Source organism: Erinaceus europaeus, chromosome 7 (genome assembly GCF_950295315.1).
Source record: "Erinaceus europaeus chromosome 7, mEriEur2.1, whole genome shotgun sequence".
In the NCBI taxonomy this organism is placed as follows: Eukaryota; Metazoa; Chordata; class Mammalia; order Eulipotyphla; family Erinaceidae; genus Erinaceus; species Erinaceus europaeus.
In genome coordinates, this window is record NC_080168.1 from 40,309,559 (window position 1) to 40,332,529 (window position 22,971).

Here is a 22,971-nt window from a genome sequence, read left to right on the forward strand (position 1 = left end):
CTTTCTGATGATACCTAAAATAATATATATATCCAAATCTTAAGGTCATTAACGAGAACATCACATTCAATGAAAGTATTTATTCATCATTAAATTCATATTATTGTTTAAATTGTATAATCACTAGCTCCCCCACCAAAATCTATGGGGATAGGCAAGGAGTGGAATCAACAAATTAGTAAAACTGAATCACTCTCTCCATATTAAGTAGATAAATTGTTTTTTTTAATACTTTTTTTTAATATTTATTTTACTTATTTTTTCCCTTTTGTTGCCCTTATTGTTTTATTGTTGTAGTTATTATTGTCATCGTTGTTGGATAGGACAGAGAGAAATGGAGAGAGGGAGGGGAAGACAGAGAGGAGGAGAGAAAGATAAGACACCTGCAGACCTGCTTCACCGCCTGTGAAGCGACTCCCCTGCAGGTGGGGAGCCGGGGTTCGAACCGGGATCCTTATGCTGGTCTTTGTGCTTTGCGCCACCTGCACTTAGCCCGCTGTACTACAGCCCGACTCCCAAATTGGTTATTTTTTAAACATGTATAAGGTTGGTTTTTTTTTTCTGTCTCTGTAAATCTTAGCCAACCTTTTTCCAACAATAAGGTTAAAATTTTGAATTCCAAATATATAAATATTGACCTACATTTGAAGTAAGAACTTCACCTAAAAGAACACTGCAAAAATTAAGTATGGGTAAATAGGCCCATGCATCACATGTATGTAATACATGACTGAAGATGAAAATTGGCTTTGTAATTGGCATTTTCTAAACTATGTAAGATATGCTGCATAATCACAGATCAAAATAATATCCCTGATTGCCAAACAATACTGAATTATAAATCAACTTTGCTGGAAATAAAGAATAAAATAAAATTCATTTGCTTTTTTTTTTAAATTCCTCCTATTCAAAACAGATACATCTTTGAACATAAAGGAAACCAAAGAATCATGTTTATCAATAACTGCTCACTGACAGATGACTCTGAGTATTATGTGACAGCTGGTGATGAGAAATGCTCCACTGAGCTCTTTGTGAGAGGTAAGGTCATCCCCCACTGTAATCATGCAGTTGCTGCTCTCCCTGTCCTGCAAGTCATAGTAACAATGAAATTGACAAGCTGTATAAGCCATTAATTCCCAATAAAGAAAAAAATGTAAAGAAAGAAGGACAGTGACAAGCTATGTGCTGGAGCTTCTGTGCAGAGCTTCCTGTAGAAATTATTTCCTTTGAGTGGATCTACTTTGAAACTCCTCTATACCAGCAGTTATTCTGTATTCTAATTAATTTTAGGGTTTTTTTTTTTTTTTACATTTAGAGAAACTGATGGGATGGGGGAGGAAATAATGAGTAAAAATGGTTTTTATTCAAGCAATATTTTTCACTAGAACAGTTCTATTTTGCATTTCTGAACCAACAAAGTCTACTGAGTAATTTTCATTCCACATACTCAGCTTATTACAAATAAGTTTCTCGAGAAACCAACATCATTAATAAAAGAGCATCAGCACTAAGTGCCAAAAGCTATCATTTGCTAAGACATTATGAAAACATCAAGTAAAGGGTGTCAATGAAGTGATATATACATTTTTCTTTTATTTATTTTTAAATTTATTTATTTATTCCCTTTTTGTTGCCCTTGTTCTTTTTTGTTGTTGTTGTAGTTATCATTATTGTTATTGATGTTGTTGTTGAATAGGACAGAAAGAAATGGAGAGAGGAAGGGAATACAGAGAGAGGGAGAGAAAGACACCTGCAGACCTGCTTCACTGCCTATGAAGTGACTCCCCTACAGGTGGGGAGCTGGGGGCTTGAACTAGGATCCTTACGCTTGTCCTTGAGCTTGGCGCTAACTGTGCTTAAACTGCTGCACTATTCCCCGGCTTCCTTTTCTTTTCTTTTTAAAAAATTTAAATCCCTGTATTTTCCTTACTTTTATTAGTGATTTGTAAGATTATAAGATAATAGGGGTATAATTCCACACCAATCTCACCACTGAAGTTCTGTGCCCTGCCCCCCACCCCCACCCCATCCTCTTCAGCAGTAACTGTCATAGTTCTCCCAAGGTATATGGTTTGAATATATATATATATATATATATATATATATATATATATATATATATATCCCCATTTTTATTCACTTCTACAGTCCTGCCTTCACTTCTTTTCTAAGTTACACCTACACTTATCACTCCTCCCAGGTGTCTTTCCTTTTTCCTCTCCCCTCTCAGATAAGAAAAATAGTGCCTGGTTTCTTCTGGTGTTTTCCAGATTCTCTTCCCTCTCAGTGATGGTATAAGAACAAGGATTCCTGGTCACAAATACTCCAGGTCTCTGTGGACCTGGGGTTCAGAGCCCTCTGGTCTTTTTCCCCTTCTGGGATTTTGGACCAAAATTATTTTGGGGGTGCAAAAGGAAAGAGTTCTGGATTCTTCAATAGCTTCTCTGCTATATATATGGGTGTTGGCAGGTTGATCCATACCCCCAGCCTGACTCTATCTTTCCCTAATGGAATATGGCTCTGGAGAAGGGAGGTTCCAGGCCACATTGGTGAGGTCATCTGCTAAGGGAGGTCAGGATGTAAATGCTTATTTTCCTTATGAGGCCCTCTGATTGCAAACAGCAGTACAATCTCAAATGTTCATCTAAAACCAGAACTCAACAATTCCATTGTTACAGGTTTTCCATCAGTAATGTCTACTACCTGCTATTTCATTTATCAAAGAAGGATGTTTGGCATATGTTTTGTTTACTCTCTAGAAAAATTAAGTATTTGATTTAGATCATTGTGAGAACATTTTTAAAAAACTTACTCAGGGTTACTAGCTGCTTTTTTTGCCAAGACATAAAAATTCCATCTGGGGGGGGGGGAGAAAAAAAAAAGAAAAAAATTCCATCTACTACCTAACACCACATAAAGCATGTAACTTTATAGTGGATGATAGCTTTGTACTGTTGATTTTTCATCTATGAATAAAATAAAAGAACATAAATCAGGCCATGATGAGTTAAAGATTCTGATTATCCAGTTTTCTCATATTAGAGCCTCCAATTATGGTGACCAAACAGCTGGAAGATACAACTGCTTACTGTGGAGAGAAAGTGGAATTAGAATGTGAGGTATCTGAAGATGATGCCAATGTAAAATGGTAAGTAACTTTCATGAATTTTATCAATTTTTAATAGATTTTTAAATACCTTCATGACTTGGATAATGTAAATGGCTTTGGTAAATGGCTTTTCCCCCATAAGTTTATTTATTTATTACAGAAAGAGAGAAGATAGAGGAAAACAAAGTATCAATCTGGCATATGAGGCATCAGGAATTAAATTCATGATTTCCTATCTGCCAGTACAAAACTCTATCTACTGAGCTACTTCTTGGGCCACAGGAAATGGCTTTTCTATTCATATATAAATAAATAATAAACTCAACCTCATTTGTCATAGTAGGGATGATAACTAAACTATATTAAGATGCTGGATATTTGTACACCTTATGGAGCTGGAAAAAAAAGATCCAGAAATCTCACATGGTAAAGATGTAGGGATTCGACTTCCGGAGGCGGAGCTACGAGCAGCAGATCGCTTTCTCTCCTCATCTCTCCTCTCCCGGATCAACTAGGAATACCAGAGGAGACCACCCGGACCGAAACAAGACAGGACTAGAATGACCACAGAAACCCAGTAAATCACCCGTTCCAGGTGTCATCAGGATGCCAGCCAGACTTCCCTGGATTGAAGACCCCGCCAATATGTCCTGGAGCTCAGCTTCCCCAGAGACCCACCCTACTAGGGAAAGAGAGAGGCAGACTGGGAGTATGGACCGACCAGTCAACGCCCATGTTCAGCGGGGAAGCAATTACAGAAGCCAGACCTTCTACCTTCTGCAATCCACAATGACCCTGGGTCCATTCTCCCAGAGGGATAGAGAATGGGAAAGCTATCGGGGGAGGGCGTGGGATATGGAGATTGGGCGGTGGGAATTGTGTGGAGTTGTACCCCTCCTACCCTATGGTTTTGTTAATTAATCCTAAAAAAAAAAAAAAAAAAAAAAAAGATGTAGGGAAGTGGATACTTATTAATGAATGGCTGCAGTTTACTCAACTTTTCTTGACTCTCAAGTCCATGGTTGCTCTGTGCTTACTTCACTGTGCCACAGTGGCAACTTACATGGAATGACAGACTTAAATATATTTTCACTTAACTCCAAGTCACTTTACTGTCACTGTACCCCAGGAAAAAATTTTGATTGAAATTGCCTATTACAGTTAAAAAATAAAACCAATTTTCTGGTTATATGTGAGTCTTTGCTTATGTTGTCTGTGAGTAACCTCAAAATTAAAAACTAGAAGATTCTTGAAATGATTTTTGTTGTTGTTGAGCAATGTAGTAAATTGCATACCAGGAATCTCTAATAATCAGTAAAGAACAAACCATTTATTCTATTAATAATCTAGAATCATATATATCTTTAATATATATAAAGAATTAGTAAGATTACTCAGTGGCACTATTTGCTTGCTAGAGATTCCAGGTTCAATTTCCACATAACCAATAGCTGAGTGGTGTTTTGGTATAAATAAATAAATTCAGCAATATCACCCTTACTATTGTTCATCAAGAGGTAAAATTCACTCTTAGCATCTTTATAGAATTGATCTTTAATGGGAAGAAGGGCTCTTTTTTAAATATATATTAACAGGAGAGAGACAAAAACATAGACAGAAAACCAGAGCATCACTCTGCCACAGGCAGTGATATTCACCAACTCCTGGACTGTGGATTTTGGTTCTTTTAGTGTAACTTTTCAGGCAATGTTTGTTATGCCATTGACCCAAATGATATTGATAGATTGATTCATATTTGGGTATCTGGTATCTTTCAGACATTCTGCAATGGTAACAAATTCTGTAACAAACACCCAAGACCAAAAGAGTTCATCTCCAGAACTCCCTTTTTTTTTAATGCCTCCAGGGTTATCGCTGGGACTTCACTGCACTAGGAATCCACTGCTCCTGGAGGCTATTTTTTTTTCCTTTTGTTGACCTGGTTTTTTATCATTCTCATTGTTATTACTGCTGTTGTTATTGCTGTCACTGTTGTTAGATAGGACAGAGAGAAATCGAGAAATCAAGAGAGGAGGGGGAGATGGGGGGTGTAGATACCTGCAGACCTGCTTCAACACCTGTGAAGTGACCCCGCTACAGGTGGGGAGCGGGGGCTCAATCAAGAATCCTTGCACCAGTCCTTGTGCCTCATGCCATGTACACTTAACCCGCTGCACCACCACCCAGCCCCCTCAGAACTCCATTTTTGTAATAAATTTTAAATCATTTATTTTAACTCAGGTTTAAGAATGGTGAGGAGATTTTCCCTGGTCCAAAGTCAAGATATAAGATTCGAGTTGAAGGCAAAAAACACATTTTGGTCATAGAAGGAGCTACAAAGGCTGACACAGCAGAATATTCTGTAATGACAACAGGAGGACAATCATCTGCTAAACTAAGTGTTGACTGTAAGTATGATTTCCTTGGATGTTGCCCAAGCTGACTTACCAATTGGGGTGTTTTTGTTAGTAAAGTTGTAGGGAATTCTGAAATTTTTTTACTTTGACCTGTGGCAAATCTAAAAATGTAGCCTGAATTCCAGCTGACTATCTATATCATATCAGTCAAGGTCAAGGTTAACTAATAACCCAGTTTACTAGTTGAATATTAATATTAGAAACTTACCCAAGTGATTAAGAAATTCTGTGACTCCAAATTCATATGAATATCTGGTAAATATTTAGACATGATATAAATTCCAGTGATGCTCATTTAGCTTCTGGTCAACTTGCTATCTGGTCACAAATAAGTTTTCATCATTCTGCTTTTACATTTGGGGTAAGAAGTAACTCAAACCAGTGGGGCTCAAGTAAGAACATTATAAAAGCTCATTTGCTAATAGGGTTCCACCCAGTTGTTATCAGTTTTTAATAGCAAGCCCTGTCCCTTCCAGTTAGCCATGAAAATTTAAATAGCAAATCTCTCAAGAAGCTTGGTAATGAATATTAGACAGAAATTGTGCTACCTCTTTCTTAGTAAGATTGCTACTTATATGAATTATTCAGAAGTAATCTCAGTTGCACTCTTTATGTTTTATGAGATTATGGTCATTTTAGTTTAATATCAAGCAGGTGTTTCAACCATTGGCAGATCTTAAACTGATATTTTTACCCTGTAAAGAAAATATAGGCAGCTCTTCTATAATGCGATCTATTCATTTCTAAAAATCTATAAGCCATATATTGAGTCATGTACTAAAAACCACAGGAGTAATGAGAAAAGTGGAATTATTTACGCAACCCAATGTTGTGAGCAGAAAGTTTAAAAAAAAATATAGCGGCACAGTTTCTACACATAAAGTGGTTAATGACTGTGACAAATACAGTCATTCATTCTTTGCTTAACAACAAGGATACATTCTGAGAAAAATTATTCTGCCTTTGTTTGAATGTTATAGAAGGCACTTACACAAACTTAGATGGTACAATCTATTATATGCCTAGGTATATGTGATAGCTACCATCAGATATTCAGTATATCATTGATTAAAATGTCCTTTTGTGGCATATGACTATAAATATGGCATGTTGCCTTAAAAAAGAGACTTTATTCCTCCCCCCTTTAGGCTTTAAAAAAAAAAGACTTTAAATTGCTTGTGAGAGTGGCAGCAAAAGTGCTGCAGGTTGTGAGTTATTGTAAAGTGATAGAATGAGATTAAAATTGGAAATGATTATGGCAAAGGAGACGGCATAATAGTTATGCAGTAGACTTTCATGCCTGAAGCTTAAAGGTCCTGGGTTTAATGTCCTGCACCAACATAAGCCAGAAATGAGCAGTACTCTGGTTTTAAAAAATGAAATTGGAAAGGTTGTAACCTTAGATGTGCATGGTGATGGACCATATTAACATGGGTAAATTGAAGTAACTGGTAAATGGCTGAGATGTGTGTGTGTGTGTGTGTGTGTGTGTGTGTGTGTGTATACACATATACTCACATACATTGCATTCAGTTCAACTGGACACAGTTTTCGAAATTTACCTGGTTCTTCTCATAAATGAAATAAGCTATGAAATCTGTGTTATACTCCAATTTCTCCTTAGTATGTTGGTTGATTAGAATAAATTCTCATTTTTCAAAATAAGCATTATGGCAAAACTAACTGTGCTAGGATGAGGTTGGTCTGCATGTTGTTTGTGCTTGGCATTTATAACCATCTACTCTTCCTGTAGTAAGACCTCTGAAGATAATAACCCCTCTGACCGATCAGACTGTAAAGCTTGGAAAAGAAGTCTGCTTAAAGTGTGAAATCTCTGAAAATATACCCGGAAAATGGACTAAAAATGGTCTCCCTGTTCAGGAGAGTGACCGCATAAAGGTTGCTCACAAAGGAAGGTGAGCAAGCTAGATGAGCCTTACCCATCTCTGCTTTCTCTGCTTCCTAAAGGACATTTTGTGGGACCCTCTGAAGAGTACTCACAGAAAAAAATATATATGTTTCTGGTCTTTTGCTTCCAAAGAATCTCAGTGTGTCATCTATTTGGATCATTTACAGTGTAAATCTTTGGCAAGTCTTAAAATTGTCTCCTTTTTTCACCTTGTTCTTAGAATCCACAAGTTAGTGATAGCCAACGCTCTCCTTGAGGATGAAGGTGATTATGTATTTGCACCAGATGCCTACACTGAGACTTTGTCTGCCAAAGTCCATGTTATTGGTAAGTAGATGAAAGAAAACATTGCAAAATCATGTTCTAATTTTTTTTACTTGCTATAGAATGATAACATGGCCATAATTATGTGATTTTTTTAGGGAAAAATATACAAATTAGTATTAATTATAAGTTTATTTTAATAGTTACAGTGAAGTAGCTTAGTAAGATGTCAGATACCAGCTACTTTGACTCCTCTTATGTCCACCTTAACCAGATAAACATTTAGATAACTATTTGAGTGCTGGTGATGCAAAAAGATTTTTTTAATTTCTTTATTGGGGAATTAATGTTTCACATTCAACAGTAAATACAATAATTTGTACATGCATAGCATTCCCCAGTTTCCCACATAACAATACAGTCCCCATTAGGTCCCCTGTAATCCTTCTTAGACCAATATTTTCCCCACCAACCCACCCCAGAGTCTTTTACTTTGGTGTGATATGCCAATTCCATCAATTCCATTTCAGGTTCTACTTGTGTTTTTTTTTTTTCTTCTGAACTTGTTTTTCAACTTCTGCCTGAGAGTAACATCATCCCATATTCATCCTTCTGTTTCTGACTTATTTCACTTAACATGAGTTTTTCAAGGTCCATCCAAGATTGGCTGAAATCGATGAAGTCACCATTTTTTACAGCTGAGTAGTATTCCATTGTGTATATATACCACAACTTGCTCAGCCACTTATCTGTTGTTGGACACCTGGGTTGCTTCCAGGTTTTGGCTATTACAAATTGTGCTGCCAAGAACATATGTGTACACAGATCTTTTTCGATGGATATGTTGGGTTCCTTAGGATATATCCCCAGGAGAGGAATTGCAGGATCATAGGGTAGGTCCATTTCTAGACTTCTGAGAATTCTCCAGACAGTTCTCCACAGAGGTTGAACCAATTGACATTCCCACCAGTAGTGTAGGAGGGTTCCTTTGACCCCACACCCTCTCCAGCATTTACTGCTGTTACCTTTTCTGATGTATGACATTCTCACAGGAGTGAAGTGCTATCTCACTTTTGTCTTTATTTTCATTTCTCTGACAATGAGAGACTTGGAGCATTTTTTCATGTGTTTCTCGGCCTTTTGGATCTCTTCTGTGGTGAATATTCTGTCCATGTCCTCCCCCCATTTTTGGATGGGGTTTGATGCTGAGGAATTATTCTGATGCAGTCTCTGCCCCCAGGTTTTACCATGCCCCGCGAAATCCTAGCAGTGCCCCTTCAACCAATCCTGCCCCCACACGTCACCCAATAAAAGCTCTCTCACTTCCCCCTCCGCCCTCTCTCTGGGCTCACTCTCTCTCTCCCTCAGTACCCTCTCTCTCTCTTTCTCTCTCCCTCAGCGCCCTCTCTCTCTCTCTCTCTCTCTCTCTCTCGCCTGGTGGTGAGGTAGTGGGGATGGCCATTGTCAGCTGACTCCACATGGCCTGAGCCACCCCCCCCCCATCCAATAATAAAGATTTGTGTACCCCACTTGCTCCGGACCTCCTCTCTCTCTCTGTTCTCCACGGCGCAGACCGACACCTGGCACCCATCGTATCCCGCACTCATGCCCTGCTGGGTGGCCCGGCCTGAGGTCCCCAAAAGCCGCCCAGACACAGGTTCTGCATCAGAATAATTCCTCAGCATCAGGGTTATTTGTTGTCTTGTTGAGTTTGGCAAGCTCTTTATATATGTTGGTTATTAAATTCTTGTCTGATGTATGGCATGTAAAGATCTTCTCCCATTCTGTGAGGGGTCTCTTGGTTTGGGTAGTGGTTTCTTTTGCTGTGAAGAAGCTTTTTAATTTGATGTAGTCCCATAGGTTTATACTTCCCTTAGTCTCCTTTGTAATTGGATTTGTTTCATTGAAGATGTCTTTAAAATTTATGCGGAAAAGAGTTCTGCCAATATTTTCTTCTAAGTATTCAGATAGTTTGTGGTCTAAGATCCAAGTCCTTGATCCACTTGGAATTTACTTTTGTATTTGGTGAAATACAGTGGTTCAGTTTCATTATTCTGCATTGTTTCCAACACCATTTGTTGAAGAGACTCTGCTTTCCCCATTTAATAGTCTGGGCCCCTTTGCCAAAGATTAGATGTCCATAGGTGTGGGGGCTCATTTCTGGGCTCTCAATTCTATTCCACTGGTCAGTATGTCTATTCATGTTCCAGTACCAAGCAGTTTTGATGACAATGGCCCTATAATACAATTTGAGATCTGGGAGTGTGATGCCTCTGGTTCTGTTCTTTCTTCTCAAGATTGTTTTAGCAATTCTAGGTCTTTTCTGGTTCCAGATAAACATTTGTAGCATTTCTTCTATTCTCCTAAAAAATGTGGTTGGGATCTTGATGGGGATAGCATTAAATTTGTAGATGGCTCTGGGTAGTATATTCATTTTGACGATGTTTATTCTACGGACCCATGACCATGGAATATCTTTCCACTTCTTTGTGTCTTTCAATTTCCTTGAGTAGTGACTCATAATTTTCAGTATACAAGTCTTTCACTTCTTTGGTTAGGTTTACTCCTAGATATTTTATTATTTTTGTTACTATAGTAATAGAAATTGATTTCTGGATTTCAATTTCTTCTAGCTTAGTGTTTGCATAGAGGAATGCCACTGACTTTTGAATGTTAATTTTGTGGCCTGACACCTTACTGTATTTTCCTGATGATTTCCAAAAGCTTCTTGCTGTATTCCTTAGGTTTTTCTGTGTATACTATCATGTTATCTGCAAATAGGGAGAGTTTGAATTCTTCTCTTCCAATCTATATCCCTTTAATTCCTTGCTCCTGCCTTATTGCTATGGAAAGAACTTCCAACACTATGTTGAATAGGAATGGTGATAGTGGGCAGCCCTCTCTAGTACCTGATCTCAGTGGAAATGCTTCCAGTTTTTCACCATTGAGTATGATGTTGGCTGTAGGTTTGCTATATATAGACTCCACTATCTTCAGGAATTTTCCATCTATTCCCATTTTTGTAGCATTTTGATCATAAAGGGATGTTGTATTTTGTCAAAGGCTTTCTCTGCATCAATTGATATGACCATGTGGTTTTTGGTCTTGCTTTTATTGATGTGGTGGATCACATTGATTCATTTACATATATTAAACCAACCTAGCATGCCTGGGATAAACCCCACCTGGTCATGATAAACAGTCTTTTTAATATACTGTTGTATCCAGTTGGCTAGAATTTTGTTCAATATTTGAGCATCTATGTTCATCAGAGATATTGGTCTGTAGTTTTCTTTTTTTGGTTGTGTCCCTGTCTGCTTTTGGTATCAGAGTGATGTTAGCTTCATAGAAGCTAGCAGGGAGTATTCCGGTGTCTTCAATCTTCTGGAAGACTTTTAAAAATAGAGGTATTAGTTCTTCTTTGAAGGTTTTGTAGAATTCATTTGTAAAACCATCTGGTCCAGGACTTTTATTTTTGGGGAGATTTTTGATAACTGTTTCAATTTCATTAGCTGTGATGAGCCTGTTCATGTTATCCACTTCCTTTTTACTTACTTTTGGAAGTTTTTAGGTATCTAGGAAATTGTCCATTTCTTCCAGGTTCTCTAGCTTGGTGGCATATAAGCTAGTTCTAGTTCATAGAAGCCTCGCATGATGTGTTGAATTTCTGCAGTGTCTGTTGTGATATCTCCTCTTTCATTTAGTATCCGATTTTTTGGGGTCTTCTCCCTTTTTTGTTTTGTGAGTCTAGCTAAAGGTTTGTCAGTATTGTTCACTCTTTCGAATAAGCAACATTTACTTTCGTAGATCTTTTGTATGGTTTTCTTATTCTCAATGTTATTTATTTCTGTCCTAACCTTAGTGATTTCTGTCCTTCTAGTTGCTTTAGGGTTCATTTGTTCTTCTTCTTCTAGGTCTTTAAGGTGTGCAATCAGGCTGTTTATTTGTGATTTTGTTTTGTTTCCTAATGTGTGCTTGTATAGCTATGAACTTCCCTCTCAGTACTGCCTTAGCTATGTCCCAAATATTTTGGTAGCTTGTGTCTTCATTTTCATTGAACTCTCAAAACATTTTGATTTCTTCCTTTATTTCCTCTTTGACCCAGAGGTTGTTAAGAAGTGTACTGTTGGGCTTCCACATTTTCGGACTATTACTAATCTTTTGTTGATTGTTAAGTGTTAGTTTCATTCCACTATGGTCTGAGAAGTTGCTTGGGATGATTTCAATGCTCCTGAATTTGCTGATGCTGTCTTTGTAGCTTAACATATGGTCTATCCTTGAGAATGTCCCATTTGGATTTCAGTAAAATGTGTATTCCAGTTTCTTGGGATGAATGACTCTGAAAATGTCCAATAGTTCTAGTTTATCTATCTCTTCATTTAGCTCCCTTATGTCTTTATTGATTTTCTGCCTGGATCATCTGTCAAGTTGAGAGAGTGGGGTGTTGAAGTCCCCTACTATGACTGTGTTGCTGTTAATATATTGCTGTAGTTCTTTCAGTAGAAGTTTGATGTATTTAGATGGCTTCTCATTGGGTGCATAGATGTTAATAATTGCTAAGTCCTCTTGATTGATCCTCTGAACATTAAGTTGTATCCATTCCTATCTTTTTTAATCTTATCTATTTTGAAGTCTATCATGTCAGATATGAGAATAGCTGTTCCTGCCCCTTTTTGTGGGCCATTGGCTTGTATGATAGTTTTCCATCCTTTCACTTTAAGTCTGTGTTTGTCTTGTTGAGTTAGGTGTGATTCCTGCAAACAACATATGGTTGGGTTATGTTTTCTGATCCATCTTTCTACTCTGTGTCTTTTGATAGGAGAATTCAGGTCATTGATATTTATTGATATCAAAGATTGAAGATATTTTAACGCCATTCTTGTAGAGTTTTAGAGTGTTCTGATATATGTCCTATTTATGATGGTCTGACTGTTTATAGAAGACCTTTCAGAACTTCTTTCGGGGCACGCTTGTTGATAGTTGATTCCTTAAACTGGTGCTTGTCTGAGAAGGTTTTGATACCTCCATCGAGTCTGAATGACAGTCTAGCAGGACACAGTATTCTTGGTTGAAAGCCTTTCTCATCGAACACTCGATAGATATCTTGCCATTCTCTTCTAGCCTGTAGTGTTTGTATGGAAAAGTCTTCTGCTAATCTTATGGGTTTTCCTCTGTAGGTGACTCTTTGTTTTTCTCTTGCAGCCTTCAGGATCCTTTCTTTATCCTTATTTCTTTCCATTCTAAGTATGATGGGTCTTGGTTTCTTTATGTCTGGGTTAATTCTGTTTGGGACCCTCTGGGCTTCTTGAATCTTTATGTCTTTGATGTTATCTAGACTAGAGAAGTTTTCAGCTATTATGGCCTGAAGAATGCTTTCCTCCTCTGGTAAGCCAATAATGCATATATTGTTTCTTTTGAAGTCATCCCATAGGTCTTTGTTGTTGTTTTCAGTATCTCTTAATCTCTTTTTGAGATCTCTTACTTCTTTTTTAGTTGTCTCTAATTTGTCCTTGATCTTGCTCATTCTGTCTTCAGCCTTATTTATTCTATTCTCTCTGCCCTCTACTGTTTTCTGGAGTTCATCTATTTTGTTTTCCTGTTCTGATACTGTTTTAGTTTGTTCAGCTAGTTGCGTTCTTAGCTCAGCTATTTCAGCTTTCAGCTCTCTAATAACCTTGAGATAATTAGTGTTTTCTTCCATAGTCTCATTTGTTGTTCCTGTATTTATGATTACAATTCGTTCAAACTCTTTACTCACTCCTGTGATTATTTCCTTAGTTAGTGTTTGGATGTTGAACTCGTTATTTTGTGCTTCATCCTTTGGGGGGCTTTTAGCTGGACTGTTGTCCTGGTTCGTTTCTCAAATATTTCTTCTTGTTGGTTCACCCATTTTATATATTATGTTATGACTTCCCTCTCTCAGTACTTTTCAAATTATTGATCACTAATGCCTGAATTGACTTGTCTAAGTAGGGTAATTAAAGGGTTTGCAATGGTGGAAGTTAACAGTTGTTTCAATGGTATTTTAATCCCTGAGTTGGAGCTCAGTGCTTTAAAAGCCTCTTTTTTTTCTTTTTCTTCTCTGTAGGCTATGGGAGCCTGAGGGCTTTTAAACTATAAGTAGGCTTCTTAGCTTAATCACTGACTCCTGACCAAGAGGGTATGGCAGAGATAATCCAGTGGTTATGCAAAGAGACTTTCACAGCCCCACAGCTATATGCAAAAAGATTTAACATGATAGTGATACAAAAAGATTTTCATGCTTGAGGCTCCAAAGCATCAGGTTTAATCCCCAACACCAACATAAGTCAAATCTGAGCAGAGATCTGATTTTAAGAAGAAAGGAAATGAAATGATCATCTGATAACAAAATTTGTGTTAATATATTCCAGATCCTCCTAAGATCATCCTGGATGGTCTTGATGCTGATAATACAGTGACAGTAATTGCTGGAAACAAGCTCCGTCTTGAAATTCCTGTCACTGGAGAACCACCTCCTAAAGCAATTTGGAGCCGAGCAGATAAGGTTTGTTCTACACATACACACAAACAAATCACATAGATGTGAATATACATACACACAGGCACAAAAACATATACACACATGCATACTCATTACACTCCTAGCCTTCTAGTAGTTGAAAGGAAATAAAAATATGAGGAAATGGCATAAATATAGTTGCCTTGAGAAAATGGGGAACTGGGTGGAGGCTCATCTGGTTAAATGCACACATTAGAGTGCACAAGGACCCAGTTTCAAGTCCCTGGCCCCCACTAACAGGGGGGAAGCTTCACAAGTAGTAAAACAGTGCTGCAGGTTTCTCTCTGTCTCTCTCCCTATCACCTTTCTTCCCTCTCAATTTCTCTCCATCTCTATCCATAATAAATTTTTAAAATTAAGGAAAAAGAAAGAATGGAAAATAGCTTATTGTCTGAAGAGCTTAATAATTACTCATTTAGTTTTCATATCTTCAACTACCTACTATGTAAACAGGAGCCCACCTTTCATTCTAATGGCTGTTGAAGAGTGAGGTGAGAGAGAAATAGAAAATGAATTATTAAATAAATAAATGACTTTGGGAGAACCGCAGTGGACTGCAATAGAGGGATCAGGGATTCAGAACTCTAGTGGTGGGAACGGTGTGGAATTGTATCCCTGTTGACATGTAATTTTGTAAATTAATAAAAAAATAACTGAAAAATAAATAAATAAATAAATAAATAAATGACTAAATTACTTTTCATAGTAAGAAACACTACTAAGATAAACTATCTGACATTCATTAAAAAAAAAAAAGGATTGAATACCAACCTAAGTTAATATGACTAGCTTGGTAAATGGCAATAGTTTTACAAATGACAGAGAGGAGTCCATGAGGTGGAGATCAAATATAAACATGTCTGGGTAGACAAAATGCAAATCTAAAGACCAAAGGAGAAGAGGGAGCTTGATGAATTGGGAGAACAGAAGGAAATCCAGCATAGCGGGGGACAGAGCAAGTGAGGAAGGAAAGTATTAAGTTTGGAATGTATGAAGTTGTGTCACCTCAAATATGACTCTGTGGCTTCCTATATAAAATGTTTCACTTTCAAAAAGCAGAACATAAGATTAGCACTTCTAACCAGAATAGAGTAACCGGAACTGGGCTTACTCACTCTGCTAAAATAACCCCCTGTAAGGACAAAATATGTGAACAACAACTTTAAGATACTGGATATCAGACAATGAAAGATAGTGACTCTAAATTATGAGACACAAATGAGGCAAACTATAAATATTGCAACTACTGTCATAAGAGAGTGTCCAGGGAATGAAATCAGGATGCTGGATTCCCTGAGTGTTTTACTCTTTAGACAGTGAGAGTTCACAAGCCATATTCTGGAGAAGAATGTCACAGAAAGAACACCCAACAACACTGCAAAGGATTCCTCTCAAGTATTCAGCAGAGACCAGGGCACATTTGTGAGGAAACTAAATAAGAATAAAGAATCAGAACTTCCTGAGAGAGGGCCTGGTGCCCACACAAGACTAGGGCTGTTTCCCTTATGTCTGATATGAGAGCCCCATGACTAACAGTGCATTGAGTAGAGTACACAAAAAGACCTTAACTTAGTTATGAGAATAGTTTCACCTAAATAGGAAATAGCCCAATCTACTAGAGCACCAACTTGCATGCCTAGGTTCAGAGGTCCTAGGTTCAGTCCTTGGCACCCCATATATCAGAGTATCAGAGTAGAACAATGCTTTTCAGATTCTCTTTCCCTCTCTCTCTCTCTCTCCCCCTCCCTCCCTCCCTCATTTAAAAAAAAGGATTGAATACCAACCTAAGTTAATATGTACTAGCTCCCACTTCTCTCCCTCTCCCCCTCCCCCTCTCTGTCTCCCTCTCCCTCCCTCCACTTCCCCTCCCCCTCCCTCCCCTTCCCCCTCCTTCTCCCTCCCCCCTCTCATATTTCCACCACAATTATCTCTGGAGCTCAGTGCCAGCACTATAAATCCACCACTCGTGGTGGCCATTTTTTCCTTCTTTCTTTTTTCTTCTTTCTTTCTTCCTATTTTATTTGACAGGACAGAAAGAAATTGAGAGGAGTGGGAGAGACAGAGAGGAAGAGAGAAAGACATCTACAGACCTTCACTACTTGTGAAGCATCCCTTCTGGAGGTGGGGAGAGTGCTCGAACCCAGATCCTGTGTGTGGCAACAGGTGCACTGCTGCCTAGCACTCTAAATATTAAGAAAAATCCTTAGACTGAGCTCTGCTCTCAAACCATCTAAAAAATGAGAAAAGCAGCTCCAAAAATGTTCAATTTCCAAGAAATTTATTTGCATTACAAAACAAAGTTCAAGATCATGTCAAGGAGAAGAAGAAGGAAGGAGAAGGAAGAAAGGAAGAAAGGAAAGGAGGGAGGAAGGAAGGGGAAAAGGAAAAAAAAAAAGCTCCCAGCAAGGTTACAATATCAGCAATCCATTAAAAAATTAAGTAATAAGCAGACAAATGCAACTCAGGGTGAGGTAAAAGTCAACTGAAACCAACTTCGATCCCAGACACAATTCACAGTCATAAAAATAGTTGCATTAACTATAAATTAAAATTTTAACCATACTCTACATAGTCAAAAGTTAAGTGGATCCAAAGCAAAAGAGATGAAAACTATAAAATATTTGAGATAAAAAATATTGAATATATCTAATGGTTACATGGACAGTGCAGGTGAAAATAAGAGTGAACTTGAATATATAACAAAATAAATAAAGAATGTACAATGTACATTCAACAGTTTTGATATACATAAACATGGACTACACAATGAAGTTCTGCTTTGCAGTTAAAATTAATGTACTGGTAATACATGCAGCAGTAAACCTGTTAGGGGCTAGGGAAGTAACTCAGTGGTAAAGCACCTGCATAGAATGCAGGAGAGAGCTCAGGGGGAGTCAAATACCTGGTACACTATGGTGGAAAAGGAGTTAAGTTGGTGGTGAGTGTGATATGTTGCTTTAAAGTTTTTGTTTAAAAAGAAAGAGAAGGAGAAGGAAAGTGGGAAAGAAAATATGATGTTCAACTTTACTCTAGACCTTAGATAGTCATTCTCTTTCTAATTGGGCGGGAAAAATCAATATTTAGACACTATATGGAAAATTTCACTCCATCAAAAAAAAAAAAAAAAAGATGATATTGTGTCCTTTGGGACAAAATAGATGAAACGGGAGGTGACTTTGCTTAGATAAGTAAAGAAGTAAGATAACTACCAGCTGGTTTCACTTACATGTGGAATTCAAAGAACTGAAACATGTTGCCAAAAAAAATTAACACACTTGCTCAACAACTTGTTTGGCTTCGTATGTTAACTCTCTTTTCAGCCACCAGGTTCCAGATGTCATCAGGATGCCGGCCAGGCTTCCCTAGACTGAAGACCCCACCAATGTGTCCTGGAGCTCCACTTCCCCAGAGACCCACCTTACTAGGGAAAGAGAGAGGCAGACTGGGAGTATAGACCAACCAGTCAACGCCCATGTTCAGCGGGGAAGCAATTACAGAAGCCAGACCTTCTACCTTCTGCAACCCACAATGACCCTGGGTCCATGCTCCCAGAGGGATAGAGAATGGGAAAGCTATCAGGGGAGGGGGTGGGATATGGAGATTGGGTGGTGGGAATTGTGTGGAATTGTACCACTCTTACCCTATGGTTTTGTTAATTAATCCTTTCTTAAATAAAAAAAATTTTTTAAAAATTAACACACACACACCACCACCACCACCACCAGATACAAACAATCTGACATTAAGACTTTATAAGAACTATGGAGGAGAACTTTGGTGGTGGGTGTGGTGTGGAACTATAACTTAAAAACTTTCTATAATTTATAATCTTAAAACCTTGTAAACCACTAATAAACACAAAGTGAATGGCTTGAAAAAATTATCATTGAAGTCTTTTTTTTCTGAGTTGTCTTTTTTTTTTTTTTAAATAGAAAGGAAACATTGGCAAAACCATGGGATAAGATGGGTACAACTCCACACAATTCCCACCACCAGAACTCTGTATCCCATTCCCTCCCTTTGATAGTTTTCCTATTTTTTTAACCCTCTGGGAGTATGGACCCAAGGTCATTGTGGGATGCAGAAGGTGGAAGGTCTTGCTTCCCTGGTGAACATGAGCGTTGACAAGTCGATCCATATTTCCAGCCTTTCTCTCTCTTTCCCTAGTGGGGAAGGCCTCTGGGGAAGCGGAGCTCCATGAGTCTTTTTTCAGCCTTTTGAGTGTTCAAACATTTTCAAGATACCTAAGGAAATAAACAAGTCATTATTTAATTTCTGATATGAGTCTAAGTTTTCCTTCCTTCTTTTTCTAGTCTAAATTTTTTAATTTCATACAAGGAGACACTTCTTATCTAGAATGCCGTATGCTTAATCCTTCAACTTTCTCCTTGGTCACCTAATGGAGATGGGCTTTGGAGACAAATTCTAGTTCTATCACTTGACTGTGTTTGATGGAACACAATTTTCTCATGTATAAAATAAGATAATACTTTTGTCCTCTGGGTTGGTGGAGGATTAAACTAAGAACATATGCTTTAGATATTAGTATCAGGTCAAGTTTATGTTATAAGGCACTCTGGAGAAATCTTTGATGTTATATATTTCATGCAACATTTTTCCCCCTCTTAAGGCTATTATGGAAGGCAGTGGCCGGATAAGAACAGAATCTTACCCCGACAGCAGCACTCTGATCATTGACATAGCTGAAAAAGATGACTCTGGTGTTTACCACATAAATCTGAAAAATGAAGCCGGAGAAGCACATGCCAGCATCAAAATTAAAGTCGTGGGTAAGTCATCTGGGACAGTTAATCTAGTTGGCATATCTACATCAAGAGAAGACTTTAGTTCTCTCAGCTGTTCTTGGGTAGCTAACAAAGAAAAACACTATCTAGTTTTATTTTGTAAATTGCAGTCTTTCCAACATCACCAACTAGGGAAAGATAGAAACAGGTGGCTAACATTCATGTCCAGTAGAGAAGCAATTACAGAAGCCAGACCTTCCACCTTCTGCATCCCATCAAGAATTTTGTTCCGGGGGCAGGTGGTGGTGCACCTGGTGAAGCACTCACATCAAAGTGCACAAGGACCCAGGTTCAAGCCCCTAGTCCCCACTTGCATGAGGGTAGCTTCACAAGTGGTGAAGCAGAGCTGCAGATGTCTTTATTGCCTCCCCCTCTCTCAATTTCTCTCTGCTTCTATTCAATAATAAATAAATTAAAATATATATTTTTAAAAAAATTGATCCATACTACTAGAGGAAGAGAAATGATAGGGGAAGATGAGCAGAGGGCTTTGAACCCCAGTTCCATCAGGACCTAGATAAAGAAGAAGAAAAGAGGAAGGACATTCAAAAGTAGTAATAAGGTGTGGGTGTGACTTAGAAGGGAAGAGAAGGCAAGACTATAAAAATGGTCAAATATATATATAAATATATATGTAGTTAATATAAATTATATGTAGAATATAACATGTAGTTATAGAAATAATAGTTAACCCGTATCTGCAACCTTGGGAGAACTACTGTAGCTTCCAGTGGAGGGAATGGGGATACAGAACTCTGGTTGTGGAAACAGTTCATAATTATACTCCTGCTAATAATTTTGTAAATCAATATTAAGTCACTAATAATTTTTAAATAAATGAATAAAATTAAACTGCAGTTTTTTTTGATATTTTATTTATTTATCATTTACTTATTTATTGGATAAAGACAGAAAAATCAGGAAGGATACTAAATTAGTTAGTGTTGGAAAACATGTAATCAAACTCAGAAGCAATGCTTTTCATCTGTTCCCAGCCATATTTACTAAATAACATTTTTCTTTGTGAGTGCTTTCTCTTAATTTTAATTCATTCTGTTTTTTCTTAATTCTCTGTTTATTACAGATATCCCCGACCCTCCAGTAGCACCGAATGTGTCAGATGTGGGAGATGACTGGTGTGTTATGAGCTGGGAGCCTCCTGCCTATGATGGAGGGTCCCCAATCTTAGGTAACATGTGTAGTCAGCCTGTAGTCCCTGCTGGTTACCCTGGAGTTGGGCTCCTCATTATGCATATTAGTGCAGAGTACGCATTTGGCAGCCTGGGAGATAGTACAGTGGCTAGAGTTTTGGATTTAAAATCATGAGGTCTTGTTCAGTGGGGAAGCAATTACAGAAGCCATACCTTCAACCTTCTGCATCCCACAATGATCTTGGGTCCATACTCCCAGAGGGTCAGGGGAGGGGATGGGATAAGGAGGTCTGGTGGTGGGAATTGTGTGAAGTACCCCTTTTATCCTATAGTTTTGTCGATGTTTCCTTTTTATAAATAAAAAATTTTAAAAAATAAAATAAAATCATGAGGTCCCTAGTTCTATCCCTGGCATTGCATATGCCAAAGTGGTACCTTGGTTCTCTCCCTCTCTAGTATCTCTCATGTTAATAAATCTTTTTAAATATATATTTAGAAGAAAATCTATACTATGATTTTAAGTCTTCCATTTAAATAGAAATATATTTTGGTGTCTTCTGTATATATTTGAGATTTAAATAGTTCTGAAAGGTACCATTATACTACTTGTTCTCTTTTTTTAATATTTGTATTCAGTCTAATTTTGAAATACTATATACCTACCTTTAAAATGTTCTAGTCAATAAAGGTCTAGTTCTATAAATTTATGGATTCTGTCATTTTGAATTCTGTATAATTATGAATTGTACAATTTCTAAAGAGGTTTCTTTTAAAGTAAGTACTTGGAAGAATTTGTTTTCCCCATAGAAGGCTTTTTTTTTCTGACTAGTAATGAAACTAACAAAATGGATCATTCCCACTTTTAACTGCATTCCTGGGCCTCAGATCCAAAACTAATGCTCAGCTGTCATTTTATAAATTGCTTTAACCCACATATGTATGAACTCTTTTCTCTCTTCTCTTCTTAGTATAATTTTAATTTTTTCATGATGACCTAAGTTGGGGATGAAAGTGTTCTGTGCACATCTATCATGGGAAGATGAGAAACTGTACCCACATGTCAACTATACTATAAACCATTAACCCCCCAATAAAATAATAAAAATAATGATAATAAAATACAATTATTTAGCATTTTCTTTATTTGTTGCATAGAGACAGAGCATAATTGAGAGGGAAGTACAGATAGATAGGCAGGCAGACACCTACAGCACTGCTTCACCCCTTTTGAAGCTTTCCCCTTGCAGATGGAGGCCAGGGACTTGAACTTGGGTGCTTGCACATTGTACATCTGCACTCTACTAGGTATACCACCATTGGCCCCAAATTTTAAATTTTTGCTAGTCCCTTCATTTTTACTTATATTTTTCTAGAACTAATATTTGCACTCCCTTTAACCTGTTGCAAACAACTGAGAGAATACTATGTTGAGTATATTGGAAATTTCAGGTGCTTCTAATAACTTAATTTTAATTCTGAAGACCAAGGAAAAACTTCATTTTCCTTTTGTGTCACCCATAGGATACTTCATTGAGAGGAAAAAGAAACAAAGCTCTAGATGGATGAGGCTGAATTTTGATCTCTGCAAAGAAACCAATTTTGAGCCTAAGAAGATGATTGAAGGTGTGGCCTATGAAGTTCGAGTCTTTGCGGTCAATGCCATTGGCATTTCCAAGCCCAGTATGCCCTCCAAGCCTTTTGTGCCTTTGGGTAAGTTCAAAAAGATGTGTCTTTTCCATGTAGGTCATTGCTGTCAACCTCTAACTTGAGCAGACCTTGGAGCTTCTTGGAGTGGTAGGTGAGCTGAATATTGGAGGTCATTAGGGATGATTTTCTAAAATAAAAAAAATTTGTCTTTTATAGAGTTGAATGTCTTCATAAAGTAAGTGCTAGAGTTCATGCCCAAGATTCAACTAACAGTTGTAGGTGGCTCAAGTAGCCATTTCCCACTGAAAACATGTGGCTGTACCATTGATATATATGTGGTTATTTTCTGTCACTCTGAAAGTATAATCTAGCATCTTGGTGCAAATACTGTAACTAAAGCAGAGTACATTTGAAACATAACCGCTTTGATAATCGCAGTTTCAGTGTTACCTGTTGAACCAAAAAAAGTTAGTTCAGTTAAGGCAAAGAAATAGAAGATAAAGTTTCTCTAATATTGTAATGATAGTATTTTTTAGCAAGAAGAGTAATATTAGAATTGTGCTTTATTCATTTATCTATCTACCTATTTATCTATCTTTCTATCTATGTAATTTTAGAAGGAGACAGAGAGGCAGAGAGAGAGTGAAAGAGACCACAGCACTAAAGCTTCCTTTAATGCAGTGGGGGGCGGCTCAAACTTGAGTCTCACAAATGGCAATGTAGTGCCCAATCCAAGTGAGCTGTTTTGCTGATCCAAGAGTTTTACTTTAGTATATGTGCTGCAGAAGAGAGCACAAGAGTTGTGCTTTAAAGTTAGATAATTGCTGGGGAGATAGCAATGGCTGTGCACAGGGCTTGCACATGAGTGTTCTTAAATTCAATCCCCAGTGCCACAGTAGCCAAAACTTGGTACTTGGTTAAAAAAAAAAAAGAAAGAAAGAAAAAAGAAAAGTAATTTCCTAAAGTTAGAGAGTTGTAGAAAATTTTTAAATCATTATATCCCAGATTTTTAATTTTTAAATAATTATATTCCAGATTTTGACTTCTTTCTGGCACCCTTGCCAGAAAGGTAAGCTTGGGTCTCCCAGCTTCTCACACCAAAACCCCAAGTTGGAGGGGAAATGG

The 22,971-nt window shown here is 37.6% G+C and overlaps 1 protein-coding gene across 6 annotated transcripts in view; it reads left to right on the forward strand.

Annotated features, from left to right (window-relative positions):
• MYBPC1 (myosin binding protein C1) overlaps positions 1-22,971 on the forward strand; it is a 101,344-nt gene that overhangs the window by 55,573 nt on the left and 22,800 nt on the right. For all 6 annotated transcript variants that reach the window (XM_060194241.1, XM_060194237.1, XM_060194240.1 and 3 more), the window contains 9 exons: positions 917-1,041; positions 3,046-3,151; positions 5,354-5,520; positions 7,283-7,445; positions 7,659-7,765; positions 14,095-14,228; positions 18,874-19,033; positions 20,133-20,237; positions 21,721-21,909. In XM_060194241.1, coding sequence (XP_060050224.1) covers positions 917-1,041; positions 3,046-3,151; positions 5,354-5,520; positions 7,283-7,445; positions 7,659-7,765; positions 14,095-14,228; positions 18,874-19,033; positions 20,133-20,237; positions 21,721-21,909 — 1,256 coding nt within the window. The remainder of the gene's footprint in view (positions 1-916; positions 1,042-3,045; positions 3,152-5,353; positions 5,521-7,282; positions 7,446-7,658; positions 7,766-14,094; positions 14,229-18,873; positions 19,034-20,132; positions 20,238-21,720; positions 21,910-22,971) is intronic.